This window comes from Larimichthys crocea, chromosome IX (genome assembly GCF_000972845.2).
Source record: "Larimichthys crocea isolate SSNF chromosome IX, L_crocea_2.0, whole genome shotgun sequence".
In the NCBI taxonomy this organism is placed as follows: Eukaryota; Metazoa; Chordata; class Actinopteri; family Sciaenidae; genus Larimichthys; species Larimichthys crocea.
In genome coordinates this window covers 6,980,440-7,001,528 of record NC_040019.1, presented here as the reverse complement: position 1 = coordinate 7,001,528, position 21,089 = coordinate 6,980,440, and the positions used below count along the sequence as shown (strand labels likewise).

The 21,089-nt window shown below is 40.5% G+C and overlaps 3 protein-coding genes across 5 annotated transcripts; 2 read left to right on the top strand and 1 right to left on the bottom strand.

The window, feature by feature from the left end:
* Positions 1–1,368: 1,368 nt before the first annotated feature.
* On the top strand, positions 1,369–9,512 carry gmcl1 (germ cell-less, spermatogenesis associated). Of its 3 annotated transcripts, none has more exons than XM_010736402.3 (15): positions 1,369–1,576; positions 3,643–3,825; positions 3,942–4,065; positions 4,171–4,267; positions 4,359–4,456; positions 4,568–4,680; positions 4,795–4,860; positions 5,014–5,098; positions 5,178–5,268; positions 5,370–5,510; positions 5,893–5,962; positions 6,053–6,128; positions 6,209–6,354; positions 6,573–6,660; positions 6,771–6,911. In XM_010736402.3, exons 2-15 carry the CDS (start codon positions 3,650–3,652, stop codon positions 6,909–6,911), a joined length of 1,512 nt encoding a protein of 503 aa, XP_010734704.2. In that variant the 5' UTR covers positions 1,369–1,576; positions 3,643–3,649. The 3 variants fall into 3 exon arrangements, with proteins under 3 accessions (XP_010734704.2, XP_019127452.1, XP_010734696.2); XM_019271907.2 differs by lacking the exon at positions 1,369–1,576 and adding an exon at positions 2,206–2,648 and having other exon boundaries at positions 3,648–3,825; XM_010736394.3 differs by lacking the exon at positions 1,369–1,576 and adding an exon at positions 2,208–2,648 and having other exon boundaries at positions 6,771–9,512.
* Positions 9,513–9,713: 201 nt separating this feature from the next.
* Positions 9,714–12,576, bottom strand: fam136a (family with sequence similarity 136 member A). The gene is made up of 3 exons (XM_010736413.3): positions 12,295–12,576; positions 12,031–12,171; positions 9,714–10,508 (listed from the first exon to the last, which is right to left on the bottom strand). The coding sequence occupies exons 1-3, from the start codon at positions 12,379–12,381 to the stop codon at positions 10,320–10,322; spliced, it is 417 nt and encodes a 138-aa protein (XP_010734715.2). The 5' UTR covers positions 12,382–12,576; the 3' UTR covers positions 9,714–10,319.
* Positions 12,577–14,181: 1,605 nt separating this feature from the next.
* Positions 14,182–18,621, top strand: pcyox1 (prenylcysteine oxidase 1). The gene is made up of 7 exons (XM_010736422.3): positions 14,182–14,442; positions 14,635–14,787; positions 15,645–15,851; positions 15,930–16,104; positions 16,191–16,402; positions 16,506–16,658; positions 16,783–18,621. The coding sequence occupies exons 2-7, from the start codon at positions 14,676–14,678 to the stop codon at positions 17,451–17,453; spliced, it is 1,530 nt and encodes a 509-aa protein (XP_010734724.3). The 5' UTR covers positions 14,182–14,442; positions 14,635–14,675; the 3' UTR covers positions 17,454–18,621.
* Positions 18,622–21,089: the final 2,468 nt, after the last annotated feature.

Below are 21,089 nucleotides of genomic sequence, written 5' to 3'. Positions count from 1 at the left end.
AAGTATTTAATTATTGCTTTAAGGGTTTGGAAGGTGACCACTTTTGCTGAATCTCAGTTGTCTGGAGGAACTCTTGGTGTGTTTCAGCCATTGCAGATGGTTGTAGACTAAACAACTCAGATGTTAGCTTTGCCTCCCTTCAGTGAGGTCTTCCTATGTGGGTTTTTCAGATTTGAGTGGGAATGTTCTGGGGGAATCTTTTGAAGTAGTCCAAACCGGCAAAACAACAAAGACCTTTGTGCGCTGGTTGCCTTGGATGTATTGACACGCAGGCAACCCAGGTGTACAAAATGAAGCTTTTTAACATTGCAATTAAAGCATGATGTCTCAGCCACACCAGTGTTTTCATTAGTAAATGTTAAAGACTGTAATATGGTACTAGAAGGAAAATAGACAGATAACAGTTTAAAGTGGCTCACATGTAATTAGTAACAGATCTTGATTTTTTGTTGCTTCTAAATTCAGCCATTTCAGCAAGTTGACACTTTTTTAAAAACATGATATTGAGCTGTATTGAGCTGTTATATTTTGTGCTCACACAAAAAGACATGGAGGCTGCTCCACCCTGCCTGCTTTTAGTATTTTTAACAACATAACATATTTAGCCTCTCAAATGAATCTCAAAAAACACACATAATGACCCTTTAATAGCCCAAATAAACACTTTTTTTTAACACAAATTATCATCAAATGTTTTGGCGCAGTGTTAATTAAAGTCTGCATTAGCGAACACATCAGAGATAACATATGAGACTAAACATTGTTGATTTGGCAGTGCCCTTTGGACTCAAACGGATACAGGCTGATCAGTCATCTGTCTACAGAACCGTTTGTAGAAACCATATTTATTCCACCACCTGCACCATTGCACTATCATCAGTCCTTTACCCAGATACACATGTCCATATATATCTATATTTATCAGAATCAGAATCAGAAACACTTTAATAATCCCAGAGGGAAATTATTTTTGTTACAATACTCCAGGTATACAAACAAAAACAACATATGTTAAACAAGTAATCATCTATTAAGATCTATATATATAAAAGATCAAATTTACAGTTAAATATTGTGAAACAACTGCAAAAAGTGATTGACAGTGTTTCTGTCAGATTACAGAAGGGGGTGTATCTGACTCTCTGAGGGAGGCATTATAGAGTTTAATGACCGTAGGCAGGAATGATTTCCTGTGTCGCTCTGTGGTGCGTCTAAGTGAGAGGAGCTCCTCTGCAGAGCCAGCGTGTCGTAGAGAGGGTATGAAACATTGTCCAATATGGATTGAAGCCTGGACAGCATCCTCCTCTCTGCCATGGTTGTCAGATGGCTCCTCCCCCACGACATCACCAGCTCTCCTGATCAGTTTGTTTAGTCTGTTGGTGTCTGCGACCTTCAGCCCATTGCCCCAGCATGTGACAGCGAAGATGATCGGACTGGCCACAACAGACTCAGCATTGTCCGGCAGATGTTAAAGGACCTCAGCCTCCTTAGGAAGAAGAGTCGGCTTTGGCCCATTTTGTAGACAGCCTCTGTGTTTCCAGGTCCAGTCCAATTTATCATTCAAGTACACCCCCAGGTACTTATACTCCTCAACAGAATCCACTGTATAGGAGCGTATATATATATAGTTATTTTTTGTGTTTATGTTTAATGTTTTTGTGTTCTACTTGTCATGTTTCTTGTCTTTTAAACTGTACTTATGTCTATACCTGTACGTACAACCAGGGGGGAAAAGGTAGGACAATTCCAAGGGCCCACGACTGACAGGGGCCCCAAAAAATAGGTAGACACCAATATAAAATTATTAAACCATCATCATTGAGTGTATATATTTCATAATGAAATTAATTATCTCTTTCTTTTTACGTGTTTTGGGCAGTAAATGGCTTTTAATCTTGCATTGAATAGTGAACTGCACTGCATACTGTATGCAGACTTGCATGCATGTACAAATCACCGGCAGTAAATATTGTGCTAGTACTAGTATCGAACTACAAGAAGCAAAACAGTTGCAACCTTTAATTAGAGTTATGTAAAACTTTTGATGGGATAGTTAGGTCCTAGAGATGTGGTGACAACAGCTGCGCAGAGGGGGCCCAATTTGATTTTTTTGTCATGGGGGCCCAAAATTCCTGGTGGCACCCCTGCGTACACCTGAGAGCAAAGTGAACCGGTATAGATTTTCCAGATGGTGTAATTCCCCTGTCTTGCGGGTGGGTGGCGCCATTGAGCAGCGCCACCACCTGTGACGTAGAAACGCTACGGAGCAACCACCAAGCGAAGAAGAACAACAAAAAGCAGCCAGCTCTTCAGTGTTTCACGTCAGCTCCTTCCTCCGCGTCCGAGAGACACATGCTTCAGCTTAGAAAGATGTAACTGGAGCCGAAGAGGGTTTCTGTGGTGTGGAGGTTCGTGTGGAGTCAGAAGTGACGCTGCTGTCGCTGCCAGACTTTGTTTTCGGCAGCTGGGGCTAGCTGTGCGGTTAGCTCCTCTTCAACTAGCTCATCAACGACTGTCTGTCTGTCCGGAGAAAGACTGTCTGTCTGTCTGTCCGAAAACTGTCTGTCTGTGTCTGTCCGGAGATAATCAGCCGGTGTTTACCGTCCACATCAACCTGACACCTCTGCCCGCCCCGTGCTAGACTCCAGGTGAGTGTTTTCGTTGGACAGACTGCACATCTGGTCTGTGTATGCCGGATGAAGCAGGACCTGACATTCAGACTTCAGACAGATTTTTGTTTTGTTGTGGCATTTCACACCACTTTTACTCATGTGCCTATTCTTTTATTTTCTTTAATTATTCTTGAACATTTGACTGGATTTGTACCTTCATGCTGTGTGTGATGTGTTTATGTTTTTATGTGACTTTGCTCCATTTTTTTCTGTCTAAAATATATATTTGGTTGGACAAATCAAAGTGATCTGAAGATGTGAGAAACTGTGATATTTCATTATTTTCTGACATTTTTATAGACTAAAGCAGTGTTTACTCTCAAGCTTTTTACACCTCTCACCACCTTTATTATCCTCGAGAGGCGATTTAAGGTGCAGCCGGCAGAAACAACAAAAAACATAAATACATGCCACGTTACATCTGTATGTGCAACTCATATAGAGTTATTATGGAGGCCGATGGCAACAGGAACAAAAGAGTTTTAATGTCAGTAGGCTGAGCTACAGACTGAGGTTTAATTCTAATAGTAAGAATTTTTATTATTGACTGTTGTTGAATCCTAAATAGTTTAAGAACCAGAGCTACTTGGGTGTAAAAGGTGTACTCCTGATCCACACTTCTCTTCCTTATAGTCCCATTTTGGAGTATTAGAGTATAGTGTCACAATGGTTTTTGAACCATTCTTTTTTCCTCTGCGTACCACTCAAGTGGTACTTGTATCACAGTTGGACCGGTGGATCAGTCAATCGAAAAAATAAATCACCAGCTTAATCCGGAATGACATTCATTATCAGTTGGATGCCCTAAAGAAAAGTAACAAAACAGTCCATCACAAGCTTTATCACAAAACCCTAACAGTGTCATCTATCATAACTCTGATATTAAGATACATCCATGCAGGCCCGGTTGCAATACAGTCCAGCTGAACTATTTATGACGATTGTTTTGTTTGTTTTGTCTCTTTCAAAGTGTAGAAATGGGAAGTCTGGGCAGCAGGTTTCAGTCCCCCTCTCAGGGACCAGAGGAAGCCGCAGAGGGCACAAGTCTCAGCCGCAAGCATGGATGCGAGTGTAAGAAGAGGAAACGAAATGCCCAGTGTGACTGTGACAGTGAACAGGACGAGGATGATGCCATACTAGATACACCTCGCAGGCAAGTCCAGTAAAATGATATTAATCAGTTCAATGTGAAATATGTTTAAATATATTTTGTCTTACGTTTGTTTTTGTCTCTCTTCTGTTGTTTGTTTGATTTCCAAACTTGAGTAGGAAGAAACTGAAAAGCACATCACGATACATTTATCAGACTTTGTTCCTGAATGGGGAAAACAGTGACATTCGCATCTGTGCTCTGGGACAGGAGTGGAACCTTCACAAAGTGTACCTGTGTCAGGTAAAGCACAAGTACAAAAATACCACAAAGGCAGTCAGTCACTTAGATAACGACTGTCATTTAATGATCTCCCTCTCTTCTCTCGTTCCTTCTAACATTTTGCAGTCGGGGTATTTCTCCAGCATGTTCAGCGGCTCATGGAAAGAGTCCAACATGATGGAAATCAACCTGGAGATCCCCGACCAGAACATCGACACTGAAGGTGAGGAGGAGCTCAGTCGCCGGACAGCAGCGGTCGACTGTGATTATTTGTTTCTGTGTTTTACTGACAGAACTTTTTTTTGTGTGTGTAGCTCTACAAGTCGTCTTTGGATCCCTGTACCGGGATGATGTCCTGATCAAACCCAGCAGGGTTGTCAGTATTCTTGCCGCTGCTTGTATGCTACAGCTGGTCAGTACATTGAATAAAGTCAGCTATTGTCTCAAATGTTAAATGTTGATTCTTGTCTATGCAGTCCGAGGACACAAAACATAATTAGGTCTCGTGGTTTGCTGTTTACAGGACGGCTTGATCCAGCAGTGTGGAGAGACTATGAAGGAAAACATCAGTGCAAAGACCGTTTGTGGATACTATGCTTGTGCCAGTATCTATGGCCTGGATTCAGTCATGAAAAAGTCAGATTTTTATTCATTTTAATCATTTCAAATCACGGTAATTAACGGATAAATCTGTGTTTATCCGTGAACTTAAATCACACTGTGTATGTGTTTGTGAATCTCTTCCTGCAGGTGTCTCGAGTGGCTTCTGAACAACCTGATGACTCACCAAAATGTCGACCTGATGAAGGAACTCGGGTACGTGCGCTCAACACTTTTAGCTTTTACATCGTCTTTGAGCTTATGTCCTTTTCTTCAGGTGTCATGGTGAGTCATTTGATAATGAAGGTATCAAGCTGTGTTTGACCACAGTGTTAAAATATCATCTCTGACCATACTCGCCATTTACAGGGTAGAGGTGATGGAGCAGCTCATCCAGTCCTCAGATCTGTTCGTCATGCAGGTGGAGATGGATGTATACACTGCTCTGAAAAAGGTACATATATAAACTCATACTCAATGAAACCATTGGACCTTTTTCTAAGAGCTCTCTTTGCAATGTTCTCTCTCTGCAGTGGATGTTTCTGCAGCTCAACCTGTTGTGGGACGGCCCAATCAAGCAGCTTCTGGCTGATGCTGATGCCTGGCTTTGTAAACGTAGAACAGGTACATCACGGCCACATCTCATCAAACACTTATCCTCATAGGCAGTCTCATTTCTTTTGTCGGTAGCTGTTTAATGACGTTTGACACTATTGCCAATACAGACCTGTGTGAGAAAGAGCCCTTCTTGAACACAGAGGACGGAGCACCTTTTCGTTCAGTGTTCAAATACGTTCGTCTTCAGTACATCATCAACGATCTGGCATCCGCACGCATCCTGGAGAGAGACAATATTTTGCCCCCTGGTAAGATGTGCTTCCCTCTGACGTAGTTTGATCACGACTTTGCTTCTTCTCTGCTCTGGAAAAAAGAAATCTTTCATTTAATTTTCTCGTGACAAAAGCCACGAAGCAAATAATGTAGTTTAAATTGAGTTTTCCTGGACTTTCACGTTAGTTGGCTGATTACTCTTGGAAAAATAAACTCAGTTATGTCGGCAATTATTCTGTTTCCACGTATGCACGTTTGTACTTAATTGAGTTGCTTCAGTTGTCTCATTTCATTGTAAGTGTTGTAAAGAATTAGACAGACCTGCTAAGATTGAACATTTACGTCTCTAGGAATGAGGAATGGTCTTCTCCATGTGTTTATGCACTGTTAATATTTTTATGTTCAAACTTATTGCAGATTGGTTAACGTCGGTGTACAAAAACCAGTGGTTCGCTATGCTCCGGACCGAATTTGACAATGATAATGGGTGAGAACCTGCGACTTAACAGTCGTAATGTAAATTACCACATGAACTGTATACGCATAGAAATTAACAAAGACACTCGTCTGTCTTTAGCCCCCATGAAGCTAACAAAGAGGAGTTTGAGCTGAGCAGTATGAGATGCGGCAGGAAGCTGACTAAAGATGGAGACGTGAGTCACACTCTGCTGTAACACTCGTTTCTGTTCAATATATTTAGTGTAATTTCTAAATAAAAGTTTCCTCTCTTCAGTACTGCTGGCGATGGACAGGCTTTAACTTTGGTTTTGACCTGTTGGTGACCTACACGAACCGTTTCATAGTCTTCAAAAGAAATACTCTGAGTCAGCCATGTGGGGGCGCTGTGAGTCTGCAACCTCGAAGACATCTGGCATACAGGTCTGTAGTGCGGTCAGCCTTTGAACGTTTACGTAATACAGCTGCGTCTGTGTCATGGAAAGTGGAAATAAATGAATTAAGATCACAGTTTTGTGAAGTAAACAATAAAACTTCCAGATACAATCTGGAAAAAAACCCCAGACAACAGTTAGTGATATAGCATCTGTTAAAGTTGTTTTACATTCACAGTAATGCTTTCATGATTTTTATTCATTCAGGTTGCGTCTTGCCTCCTTCGATAGCCGTGGAAAACTGGTCTGCAGTCGCTCAACAGGTTACCAGCTCCTCACCCTTGAGAAAGACCAGGTCAGTGAGCCCTGGTAACCTGAAAATGTAGATAGCTGAATTGTCACTACCTAGTATAAGATGTTGTTCTTGTCTTGCTTAATATTCCACATTTCCCTTCATTGACTCAGGAGTACGTGGTGATGAACCTGGACAGCCGGTTGTTATCATTCCCCCTCTACGTGTGCTGTAACTTCCTGTATACATCGCCTCATTCGGACCAGCGTCCAGAGTCTTCAGAACAAGAAAGCACTACTCACAGCGTGTCTTGATGGCCGGTCCAGCAGCCGTTAAATGCTACTATTCCTCTGGTAATGCTGAGACACTGACACGAGCTTGTATGTACAATCCACCAGCACATTTAACATCACTTCACATCAATGGACATATCATCTGCATGCTGTGTAACTCGGTGAGGTGTTTGGGGGAAAATGTTTTGTATGTATGTATTCAGTGTTTTAGCACATTCTGAGTTAGTGACATATACATCACATTGGCCAGGACCAGGCCGCCCTTTGCCTTCAGAGCAGTTTCAAACTGTGGACCTCTGTCAGGAACTGTCCTCACTGTGACGTTGGACCATTTCTTTAAGATGGAAGACCTCCAAGTTCGCTGGAAATCTGCTTTGAACTCAGCACTTCAGAACTTTAAACAACTGCTACACGTTTTTTTTAGATGTGGAGAAGATCATGGACGGGTTTGACTTTACACTTGCGTCAATGAAACCACTGAAGAATTGGTTTATTGGTGTGTATGGGGGCATTGTCATCATCCTGGAATATGGGAACAGCACCAGAGGGTGAAAGAGGACCTTTATATAAAAAGTCTGTTGCTTGTTCTGAACACATGTAAACTGAATGTGGGATGTGGTCAGAGGTGGGATGGCTGCACTTGATAACCTGACCAGTGCAAAGCCAGGTGGACATATTTTCCACCCCATTTCAAATCGGCATACAAAACAACACCTGTTGTTTGCGCCGGCTTGAATGGACGTCTCCGCACACACACACTCACAATCTAGACTATTAAACACACATTTCACGTGACGCGTTGGAAACGGCACTGTAAAATCTCTGCCAACACTTAAAAGCTCAATTAAAGCCTGACACACACACACACAGCTACTCTACCACCAGCTGCTGTTTGATAATCAGCTGATAGTGATTAAAAGCTGGATTTTTTTACCCTAGGTGGGTCCGTCTCACTCAGTCTTAAACCGGACATGTCTCCATGCTGTTTTACACCAGAGCAGCTTCTGTTAACTCTCAGATTATTCTGTATCAACTGTGGACTTAAAATATTATATAACAATTTAATATATAACAATTGTTGCAAAATCCAATGATATGAACAAAAATACTGCTTCAAGTGATAAACTAGTAAAACCCCAAGCATGCTGAGTCTTTGTGCATTAGCCTGATTTACAGTTTACAGTTGGATGTTCAATCATTGACAGTCACAGAAATGTTGACACTGCAGCTTTCTGAGACTCTACACAGCGTTTACCAGCTACACTGTCAAATGTCTGTTTGCGGGTGTTAAACTGAGACACAGCTCCTCTTTGGAGTCACAGTTTGTCCCCGTTTGACAGACTATTTAAACTGCTCCCACCCTCACACCTTTTTGAAGTTATACTGTTGTACACACCTTTTGTACTATTAATTCGATCGCTATTTGTTTGGCAGTTTTGGAAATCTATTGTTACCTCATGATGTTTTGAGATCATCAGCGGCGGACGCGTACTGCTAACTCACCCTAGTCAGCGCGACTCGTCTGTACGGCTGCATCTGAAGAAGTTCAAAGATGAACATGTTTCTTTTTTTGTTCTGCATTTATTTATTTTTTATTTCACTTGTATTTGTATGGATTTATTTTTGTGAAAGAAAATGTGTAAACGATCCTCGACAGCCAATAAAACTGCCCATTCACGTGGGCTGTGGTGCTATCACACATCTCTTTTCCCAGCATAGGTCTTTACTACAGCTGCACAGTTGTTCACGTGTTTCTGCTTCTGTAGACAAAAAGTTACTGGTGATAAATATTGATCGTGTACTTTGCTGCTCACCCTCTTTATCTCCCTTTCCTCTGTGCTGAAGCCTGATTCCCTCCACAGTGACATTCATAGGGACACACTTATAGTAACATACTGACAGAGCTGTACAGCAATTGTATTCTGTTAACGTCAGTGATCATGCATCACAGCTCATTATCATCGTTGATGACTAATCCTGTCATAACTGCTTGTTGCGTACACGTATTGCCCACACATTATAATCTCTGCAAAGAGGTCCAGATTCAGGTCAAAACAGCTGATCTTCATCAAGGAATGTAAAGGGTTTGATGAAAATGAGCAGATCTTAGCTGACAAACATTAAGACGGAAAAAGGGGTTTTCATACACTGAACTAAATTATGTAAAAAGTATATTCTGTTAGTGGCAGATGAACGTGTAGATGGAGCAGTTCTCTCCTCTGCAGAGGAATATAATTAAAATCATCTTGGAGAGGATGCTTTTATCAAGGCTCTTGTTTCTCAACATGTATATGATGTAAATACTCACAAGCAAACAAGAATTGTTTCTGTGAGTTCTGTCAGATTATCAACCATCCCAGCTTGACTGTTCTGTTTACCCGTCATCCGAAAACGATGCCATGGTTCCCTCAATATTATCGATATCATCGCACTATATCGACCTTGTTCCATCTGCTTGATGTTCTACGTTACTATGTCTTTATGAACTCCTTGTGGTTTATCTAATTCTCCTCCAAAAGCTGGAATTCATTTTCAATTCACCGGATTGGTTTCATTGATGATACTTTCGATTTGGACCAATGAAAGGAGTTGTGGGATTTACATCAGGTCTTCAGTGTGTTTGCTGCGTCTTGTATGTGTGTTTGGTGTTCTTCTGCAGTTACAGCCACCTTTACAGTGTTGCCTTTCTTGTACCATTATTTGTATATATTTGAAAATATTCTCATTAAAATATGTAACAAAAGCATCACTGGTATTTGTCATTGCTTTGCCTTAATATTTGCTATCAGAGCTTACACGTTACGGAAGTAATGCAGTCCAAAATGAGGTAAATCGACGGTACTTTTTAATCCAGATACATAAACATATCTCACCAGGAGGTCAGCCAATCACAGACTAACTCACAGTAAAATGACGAAAGAATGAAGGATGAGGACTCAAGAAAACAAGAAACCTTATGCAGGAATAGATGCACATGTAAATCATGGTGTACTCTATATTCTAAAATCAGACACTTGGATGTGTACCGAGTTAGTTTTAAATGCATACTCTGTGTCTCTTCAAAGCATAATTGAGCTGCTGTCTTGTTCACACATGATGATGTGACACCAGACGCTGGATTTCTTTCTCTTCACAGATGAACCAGAATGTAACAAGCAAAACAAACTCTCAGCTCCTGGTCTCCATGGAGGTTACTGTTTGTATATTACATGTAGTACAATAACAAATCTCACAGTGAGCAGCACCAATATTGATATTCACAGCCTTGTCAAAACACATGATCCAAACTTCATTCTCTTCCTTTCATGGTGCTCCAGCTCCTCTATTCTTCAGTTGTTAACTGGCTGAGTTGACTAACCCTGTGCTGCTGTATGCATGAGTGTAAATAATCTCAGGCTGTCCCCAGGATGAACGATTACAGCCGCAGCCTCACTGCTGTATAGAGTCCAAATTGTCTTTGAGTCTTCGGGTCATGCTGGGGATCAGGTTGACATGATCGTCCACACAGCTGCCCACGCAGCGCTCCACCAGTGATCGGACGGCTGGCTCCTTGGCGCCGGAGTCGAACATATCCTTCGCCTTATCGTTGCAGTGCATCGTGCATCTGGTGAGGCGGTCCTGACGGGGGAAAGAGAACATGAATAAAGACTCACAGAGGAAAGTAGGCCAGTAGGCTGATGGAGAGATTTGTAGGTGAAAAATAACAATAATGACTGGATGGCAAAGTCTTCTGAGGATGTGGGTCACAGAGTTGTGAAGAGTTGTTGCATTTCAAAGAATTTCACGTAGCATGTGAGAGAGTACAGAAGTAGATTTCTTGAAATAAGTGTGCAGTTTCCTTCAGGCGGGGCTCGTTTCTTTTTATAAATGTGAAAGTGAAAGAATGGGGTGATGATATTGTTTATGTCGGACTTACTTATGCTTTTGTGCTTTCACTCAGACCTCTACTGTCTCCATATATTGATTGACCTTTCTTTTGTGTTTGCAACAAGGTTTTTAGCACTGATGTTATATTTCAAAATAAAAAGCAAGTAAAGCAAAAGAAAAAGATGCTAAATTACTTTGCAGAGAAGACTGAAATATTATATCACACGACAAAAAAAACAGAGCCACACTTCGCTTATTCACTGACTGTTGACTGACAATGGCCAAAAACACTTAAACTTTAGACTCTGGCTGAGTGTTGCTTTGCTCTTGCTGTCGGATCTAACTTGTCATACGGTTTATTGCTTTGATTTCCTGGCTGCAAACACAAAGGTTGTTTCTCCACATCGACACTGAAGCTTGGGTTGAAATGAGAGATGATAACTGAATTATTTCACTTTAGGAAAATCCTACTTCTGTCGCATCACTTGTTTACTGATACAGATTAATGATATGGCAGAAAATATAGTTAGAGCTACAGCTAGAGTTAGAGTTAAAAGCTTTGAGCTGAGATGAAAATAGATTTTGCACCGATATGATAACACAAAGGTACTCAGAAGACTGCTTCCCTAAAGAAATAACAATTTAAAAAAATGTTAACATTAAAATATTCTTTAATATTGTTAGGATGCATTTGTGTTAAGATGTATATGACAAAGTTTTATGTCCCTGTTCGTATTCATTCATCAGAGAGTAATGGATCAGGTTCAGAGAAATGTAAAGTGTTTCCAGATTAAGACTGTATCTTTCTATGTACAATATCTGTGGTCTCCTCAGTAAGTGTTATCTGTATATTCAGTGGTTTGCCTCTTGGTCCAGATGTTTATTGTTGTTCATTGAAGCATTTTTACCTCTGGGTTAAACAGACCATAGTTTGTAGCAGGTTTGATCAAGGTGATTACTCTAATGCAGCACTGAACTATAGCCTTGTTATTGGGCGGCTCAGAGGCAGAGCGGGTCATCCACTAATCAGATGATCGGTCGTTCGATCCCCGGCTCCTCCGGTCTGCAAGATACTGAACCCCAAATTTTCTCCCGAAGGCTGTCCCATGTGTTAATGCAAACTGTTGGCACCTTGCATGGTAGCCAATGCCATCAGTGTGTGAATGGGGTGAATGAGATATGTAGTGTAAAGCGCTTTGAGTGATCAGAAGACTAGAAAGGCGCTATATAAGGAAGGATGCTGAAACACCTGTTACATGTGCACAGTGCTCACCTGAAACTTCTCCAGCTCTGAAGTGACCAGTGCCTGAGCTTTGGCCAGAGGAGTGTGACACCTGTCGATACACTGATGCACCTGAGACATGGAGTCAGAGGGACGATCACAGCAGTCTGCACTGCACCTGAACATGCGACCCTGCAGCAAACACACACACACACACACACACACACACACACACACACATACATACAGGTGTAAGACATGTGAGGGATAAAAGATACTGCAGAGATCAAACATGCACAGATTAAAAACACCTACCTGCATCTTACGGATGTGGTCTCTCTCCAGGCTTTGGACCATTTCTTCCACCTCATTCTGCATGCGCGCCTGATGAGCTTCAGCCATCTCTGTTCAAAGTCTTCACGGATATTCAAGACGGGTTTAACATCTAAACCGGACCGGACCGACACGATGTACCGACTAAAGCTGTCGCTAAGTTGCTTCACTTTACAAATTGATAATAACTAAGGTCACCTCCATTCAAGCATGGTTCAAGACGACGAGACCATTGCACTACTTCCGGTTTACTTAAAAAAAATAAATCTCTTCCGCTTTATTTATTATATATTAAAAACTTTCTAAATTATAATAAACTGTCGTATTATGTTTTAATAATTATCAGAAATTAGCTACTTTTAATATTTCTATAAATATATTTATATTTATTCGGGAAACGGTAACTTCCGCTCAGTTCGTTCAAAGCTCACGCGCTCCTTCCTTGCTAACGGCACAGATCAGTTGACCTTTCAAAATAAAATAAATATTTAAAAGTCAAATTGACATTATACTGTATGTTTGTTTGTTTTTTAATAATAGGTTAATTATGATATGATCTGTCATGTAAAATAAATTTGTAAAAACAATTTATTAATGCAGATGAGTGCAATGGCTCTTCTTAATCTTAGTCTATGTATACATTATACATTTGTCTATTACATAATAGTAATATGGTAGTTGTGGATTGCGACCCCCTTCTACTTGCCCTACTGTCCCAAAAGTGAATGAGAAACTCCGGCGTCTCTAAATGCCCCAAAAAACATGAAAGTCCTGATGTAGTACCAGTGTTTTGTTTGTCTGCTCTGGGCTACTGTAGAAACATGGCAGACTCTGTGGAAAAGGACCTGCAGGACCCCCATAGGGTAACAAAAACATAATAATTCTTATTTTCAGGTGATTATGAAAACATATTTAGAAATATTCTGTAAATAGAGCCCCATAAATCTGACACACTGGACCTTTAAACCTCATGTGAAGCAACTCGACTCCAAATAAAAATGGGTTTCATATGTATAATATAATTATTCAGTTTGGCAAGGCATCTCAATCAATTTGATGCAACAAGAACAAGAATATTTTTTGTTATGACTATTGCATTGTAATCGCTGGACTCATATGACCTAATTAAATAAATGTTATACTGTATATAGACATTATAATGTCCGGGTACTGTAAAATAAAAAATAATATGGATTCATTTGGCTGCACACAAAATATAATTTATTATATGCAGGTTTACACGCAATTAGTAAATCACTGTAATTGCTTTTTTTTTGTAAAATACAATACAAATAAGCATATTCAAATAAAATTACAAAAGTTGTTGCTCAGTTGAACTAAGCGCAGCATTTCTTACATTCAAGAAGAACAGGGTATAAACAAAACAACAATGGAGCAATGGAAAGAAAGAAAGAAAAAAAATCTTATAGGGGCATCAATCAAAAGTAAAAGTTGATAAACTGTCATAGAGCAATAGGGCTTTCTTTGATTTCATAAGTTTTAAAGAATCAAAGTAAAGGTGCCATTCTTTTAGAAAAATGTTGAAACGTGGGGTATTTTTTGTGTAGAAAGTATTTGACGAGTATAACCAAATTATTTATGTTATATTCTAGTTTTCTGTGCATTATGAAACCAAATCTCACATTACATTGTAAGTCAGGGGTGGCACATCTATATTATCAAACAAATCAGATAGATTGCAAGAGAACATTAAATGTTCAAGTGTTACTACTTCTGTTTTACAAAAAGCACATTCATTACAGTCCAAATTAAACACAAGTCTCAAAAATTCACATTAAGGATAAATGTCATTTTCTAATTGCTAAATTAGTAAATGTGTACTTAGGTCACTTTTATTTTGAAACTCGGATGTAAGCGTGCCCGGAAGTGAGTCTCGATATCAGGAGACGTTCACGGTGCTCGGACGTGATACAACTGTCAAACAAGTTTAGTTAGTTTTGTTCAGCTTTAATGTCGTCGCAGCTTTTGTTGACGGTTTCGTTTCGTGTTTGAGTAAACCGGGTGAAAGTTTTGAGTCGATTTAAAGTTGTTTTTTTTAAGTCTGCGAGGTGAACTGTGTGAAGCTGCCTCTGGACCAGCAGCAGTCCTCCTGCAGTGACTTCTGAAACAGTGAGTCCACCTCTGCATGCTTTCTCTTTATAAACCTCTAAATATCTTTCCAGACATGATAGAGTTTGTATAATAAGTCATGTTACTACTTCCTCTGTTGTTCTCGTGAGTGTGACCTTTGACCAACACTGATAGAGACTTGAACTGATACCAGCCTCATGTTTATTATGTTTATTATGTTTATTCCTGCAGGACAGATGCTCCGAGGTGCAGAGTGCTAGAAGAAGCCCAAAATGAATGCACGGACCCTGTCACTGAGAGCGCTGCTGTTCCTGGGGCTTTGGCAAACTGGGAGAAGAAGTCTCGCCTCAGCACCAGAGCTGCAGAATCAGCCTAAAAATATAGGTAAGACAGTCCCAGAGAGTCCTTTTTTATTTTGTTCTGATGCTTACACCTCAGGGGAGTGCATGAACTGGGTACAGGACCCAAAGATGGTGCCTATCCTCACCATAAAACAGTATAAACATGGTCTCCGTGTCCTCTGAGACTTTGAGGAGTGTGTTCCCGCCTAACCCAAAAATAGGCAAAGACATGTAGCGTGGGTGGCGCTGACGTGGGCTGAATTAAGCCTGGGTGCTCAGACAAGCCACTTGTGATGATGACACCCACCTGTCAGTGAAAACAGATGCACCCTTAATTATGTCTAACTTTGAAAGCCTTAAAGGTCCAGTGTGTAGGATTTAGTTGTACCTAAAATTGGAACCAGATGAGTATTCACCCTCTTCTTCAAAGCATGTAGGCTCATTTTAAGGCAACAAATGACACAGTGATTCTTATTTTCAGGTGAGTATACGTTAATGAAAACATACTCATGAATATTGTATTGCATGCCTGCCAATAGTTAATCCTAAATTTTACACACTGGACCTTTAAGATAATTTAAACAGATGACTTATATAAAACAGAGAAATTAGCTGTAGAGACTAAAACTGTTTTGTGTACCAGGCTGTAAACATGTTTATTTCTGCTGTGAAGTTGGACATTTTAACATGGGGACTTATGGAGGCTGACTTCGAGGACGTTTTTGGCACTTCCACATTAGCTTTATTTCATAGATATAGGTGTTCCTCCCCTTGTCTCTTCCATACCTGGCAGGAAAAGAGGATTAATAAACCTTTCAGTGGGCTTTGTTTCCCCTTGTAATACCCTCAAGACAACAACTGCAAGGTTGCCTTACTCTGTTGTCATTGCTCCTTTTAAAGCTGTGGTCGGAGCAGGCATTGGTGGCACAGCTGCAGCGTATTACCTAAGGCAGGAATTTGGAGCCGGGGTGAAGATTGATGTGTTTGAACCCGGCACTGTTGGCGGGCGACTAGCGACGGTGAAGATCGGAGATTACGAGTATGAGACGGGAGGGGCGGTGATCCATCCGCTGAACCTACACATGAAGCACTTCATTGAAAGATTAGGTAAAATCAACATTCGCAACAAATACATGAATATTTGTGTCCAGTATAAGTGAATCCACGTTCCTGTTTTTTTTCCAGGTATCCCTGTGAGGAACGATGTCCCCTCTAAAATGGCGATCTTTGATGGAAATGAGCTCACATTTGAAGAGAGCGACTGGTTTATAGTAAACTTCATCCGCATCCTTTGGCGTTACGGGTTCAACTTTATACGAATGCACATGTGGGTGGAGAGTATTTTGGACAAATTCATGAGGTAAGAAAGAAAAGCAGTTGTCATGACTCCTAAAGATCTGCTCTGTTGGGTGTATTAATGAGCATGTAAATCATTTTTATTCACAGGATCTACCAGTATCAGCAGTACGGTTACTCATTCTCCACCGTGGAGAAGCTCCTGCATGCCATGGGCGGTGATAATTTTCTTACCCTGCTGAATCAGACCCTGGAGGAAACCATGATGGGCGACGGATTTTCGCAGGTCTTCCTCAACGACATTGTTGCGCCCATCATGCGTGTCAACTATGGCCAAAGTGTCCGCATCAACGGCTTTGTGGGTATGTTTTATAATGTAAGAGATTGGATTTATTCATCGTATATCTAATAAGATGCAAAAAAGCTGTAAATTAGAGGTATTTTACTGTGTTTCTCGTCTTCCAGGAGCCGTTTCATTAGCAGGAGCAGATCCAGGCCTCTGGGCAATCCATGGAGGCAATAAGAGAGTGTGCTCGGGGCTGTTGTACAGCAGCAAAAGTGAGCTTATACCCGCCAGGGTGACCTCCATATCAGTCAAGGTTCGACCATCTAAGACAGGTACCATTCACATTCCTTCATTTTAAGTTATTTTCACTCACAGATGGATTCCTCGTGTACGTTCACACTTTAGACGTCAAACATTTAATCTTCCTTTCCTTTTGTCTCTTTGTCTGTTTTTCAGGGTCCCCAACCAGCTTCTATGAGGTCAATTACGTTGGAGAGTCAGGTTCAGCGCACTCTCTGTATGACATCGTGGTAATAGCAACACCGCTTCATGAGGGAAAGTCTGACATCACCTTCTCAGGTTTCTCACCTCCAATTCCCTCTCACTACCCCGGACGTTACCAACAGATATTCTCCACCCTAATCCACGGCACGCTGAACATGTCTTACCTCGGGACCAAAGAGCCAGCCTCCGAGTTCACCGTGTCCGAAATCCTCACCACAGACTCAAAGGGCTGCTCCATCAACAGCCTGAGCTCTCTTGACCCTGTACAGATCCCCAAGGGTTACAAGCGACCTCCTGCCAGCCATCCCAAAGTCTGGAAGGTGTTCTCCCCACAGCCGCTGTCCCAGGAGCAGCTGCAGGACATGTTCCTCTCCTGGGATTCAGTGTCTGAGACTCAGTGGCTGGCTTATCCTTCCTACCGCCGGCCGCACCGTAAGACCCCTCCGTTCATCCTGCATGACCGGTTGTACTACCTCAACACTGTGGAGTGGGCGGCTAGTGCCATGGAGATGAGTGCTATCGCTGGCAGGAATGTGGCCCTGCTGGCACACCACCGCTGGCACCAACAGGTCGGCAAGATCAACCAGGAAGACCTGCACACCCGGCTAAGAGGGGAACTCTGAGATGAGAATCAAAAGCACTAAAATACTATCAGTCAAGTACAGTGTAAAGCCACATGTCTACCACACGTTTTTGTCAAATTCCAACTTTCAGGTATCTAGGGTGCTCTGACCTTTTTTTAAAAACTAAAGCACCATTCCACTTTTGGCCATCATCTCTATCTTGTACTCCTGAAAGTAACTGCTGAGATCTGGGAACTTGGCCACAAGTCAGAAGTCAAACAAACTGAATGTGCTGACAGTTTGTAAACAAGTATAACAAGATTCTTTACCTGCAAGTAAAGAACCTCTCATTGCACAGGAAAACTGTGCACACACATCTACTAATCAAATATGTTATTGTAATGTTGACCCAGAAAGTTGTCACAGCATTTCTCTTTAAAATAAGATTCTAACCTGCAGGGTTTGTTTAAAGCCCACTCTGTGACTGTTTGACCGCCCATGTTTATTCTCTTTAGTTAACTAAGAACAAACCGGGATTATCCTTTTAATTACCGTAACAGCAGCCAAAGTTCATCATTCACCAGCAGCAACAGTAGCACAAATCAAATGTGGATCAACAATTGTACTGTGCTGAAATTTGTAATCACTGTGAAACATGTTGCACTGCAGGGTAGACACACACTCTTTAAGTCTACCTGCCTATACGAGTGTCTTGAACAGATGTATATTTTTCATTTTTTAAGTATATCAAGAGTAATTTTGGCTTTCGTCTTTATTAAATAATTCTGATTTAAAAGTTAGTTAATTCTTCAGGTCTTCCTGTGTCATTTTAATTAAGATAATATTCAGGGCCACAAAGGCCGAACTGACACAATGAATTTCTGTATTTTGTTGTAACTGTTTTTCTGTACCTGTGATTTAGCAGATGATTGTGTTGCTTAAAAAAATAGTTTGCTAATTGTTTCTTAAGCACATTTAGAGCTGTATTTTTCTAGATCATTGAAAGATGTCTTCTGGTTGTAAATATATGTCAAGATATATAGGAAAACTATTAATTGTGCATTGTAATTGACAGAAATGTTTTACATTTAAGTTCCCTTGCTAATGCCAAACAACCATTTGACTTCCTCTGCACAAATAAAATGAGGCTTTGCATTGCAAATCAACACTGAAACCTCCTGAATGGTACTGTATGTCATTCCGATCACAATAAAGTGATGAGACCTCGTCTGCTTTGTACTCTTGTTCAACGTTTTACGCCAGCTAAAAAGTGAAAGTTGATTAAATTAGTTTGAATCACTTCCCAAGACACCCCACTCACATATAGATCTCACTTTCTATGACACAACCTGCTGTTGTGCCTTTATAGTATAATATCTCACCCAACTTCTGCTCTTGTTTTTCTTTCCATCAAAATCCATTTTAATTTCACATTATCATTATCGAAAAATAAACATTTTCCTAATTTTTGTAAGGGCGAGAAGAGGGATGTTTAGATTTAGCACTGAGGGTAGAAGTTAAAAAAAAAAAAGGCTGCAGCTGTTTGCTGTTTTTGAGGAATTGTCTGACTGCATGACATTGTGACCGATCATTCATAAGCCAAAGATGTGCGGTGAAATCACCATTTCAGTTCCTAAAAGGAAATAAACATTGTTTTCAGCTTGGATGCAAGGACTCCCGTTTTTTGTTGTTCTTTTTTTTTTTTTCAAACAGACACAGTAACATCCCAAATAAAGGCCCGTGTGACTGAAGAGCCAACAATGGGCACCATTGACAGCCTGAATAAGGATACGTCTGTGTGGTGATGTGCCACCCAGCTGCCATTCAGGTAGGGAGGGACAATGGTACCAGAGCTGCCTGTCCATCGAAACATGTGATGTGACTGAAGATATAAGAGGCTGTAAAAACGACAAACAACAACACAACACACAGTTTGGAGAGACATCCAAAATCTTCAATCCACAGCCAGACCAGCAGTCAAGATGAGATTTCTAGTGCCACTATTTGTTTTCCTCGCTGTGGCAGCGTTTCAATCCGGTAAGAAGGAGAACTCATAATTTTCAAGGGAATTTAAATGTGACTATAAGGGTTGGCTCGAAAATCTGGGGACAAAAAGTTGTTTGTTTTTATGTGTTCACTTATGAATGTGTCTAGATTTTCAGTTACATATTTATCTGAAGCCTGACTGGTGTACTTGTCATGACTTCTAGCTCTCTCAGCACATGTGGAATTTGCAGAGAAAGAAGAAGCAGTTTCTCAGCATGGTGAGGAATTAAAAAAAAAAAATAATAATGCATACCAATAATTATGTATTATGCATCAAAACTGAAGTGAATCAACCAAAATTTCTTGATTTTTTTCATGCAGATGGGCTGAGTGATCTGCAGAAAATAGGTAATGGTCCATTTCATACAAGCTGGCGTTGAAACTGATGTTTAATATGTTTTATGTGTTTTCTGTTTAAGTGTGTGTTCATTTATCTGGATGTAAGATGTATATATTCATTATTACAAAAACCTGTTCGACTCATGTTTTTGCATTATTTTATCACTCTGTCTCCTCAGATCAGATGGAGTTTGAGGCCGCTCAAAAGAACGAGGCCACTCAGATGAATGGTAAGTTTGACCACAATAAATATAAGCAAATATACCATTCATCCATTGTGTTGAGATCAGTGTGTAAAACCATTTTTTTTATCATATTTCCTATCTAGTTACAGAGGAGCAGAATGATGGCAGTCGCTACCTTGGTAAGAGGAAATATAAATCTTTGACTTTGTTAAAAACTAGTTAATAACAGCTGATTCAGGTGCAGTTAGTAATGCAATCTTTCCGCATACAGAGGCTTCCCAAGATGGATCTGGTAAGTTAAACTTAAACCCATGATGAATACACATAATGATGTGGCGTGTTAAACATCAGAGTCACCTGTTGCAATGTTTCCAACAGTGGAGGAGCGCGTTGAAGGTGTGGATATTAGCACAGGTGTGTAAAAGAAATTTGCATCCTGCTGGCTTTAATGAAAACAACATGTGATCTTTTTTTTTTTTTACCTGAGAACATTACATAACTGTGAAATCCTCCTCCAGCAGAGGGAGGTGGGAACTCTGACAGTGCAACTCGTGAAGGTAACAGAGGTTTTACTGTTTGACTCTCAGCCTGTAGATGGCAACAAAAGGCAGTTTAGAAGATAGTCTGGAAAAAGAACCAAAATAAACTCACTGACATGTAAAAAAAAAAAATCACATCCCGTAGTTGATTTCTTTATCCTGTGCACCACAGGATCAGAGTCTGGGTCCTCTGAGGAAGCAGACGGTGAGTTTGTGACATGTTCCTCCAGCACATTAAAGCTCTAATTTCAGCATCTCTCACACCTCCAGTGACAATGTGTGCCTTTATTACATTTGACAGGGAGACAGAGGAGGGGTAAGTGTTGTAAAATCTACATTAAAGCACCACAGCTGAGAGATATTAGTAGAGCAAACACTATATTATGCTCTTTAAACTATGTTTTTTTTTCTTCAAACAAGTCCACCTCATGTTCACATAACACATAAAAAATATTTTCCGTTTTTAGATCTTTGTTCAACTTTTTTTTTATGAACATTTAGTTAGAAACCAATAAAAAGAACACAAAAGTTTAGCCTGTGGGATTTAAAAACATTTTCCCGTCCCTAGTTATTTTTCTGTTTTAACT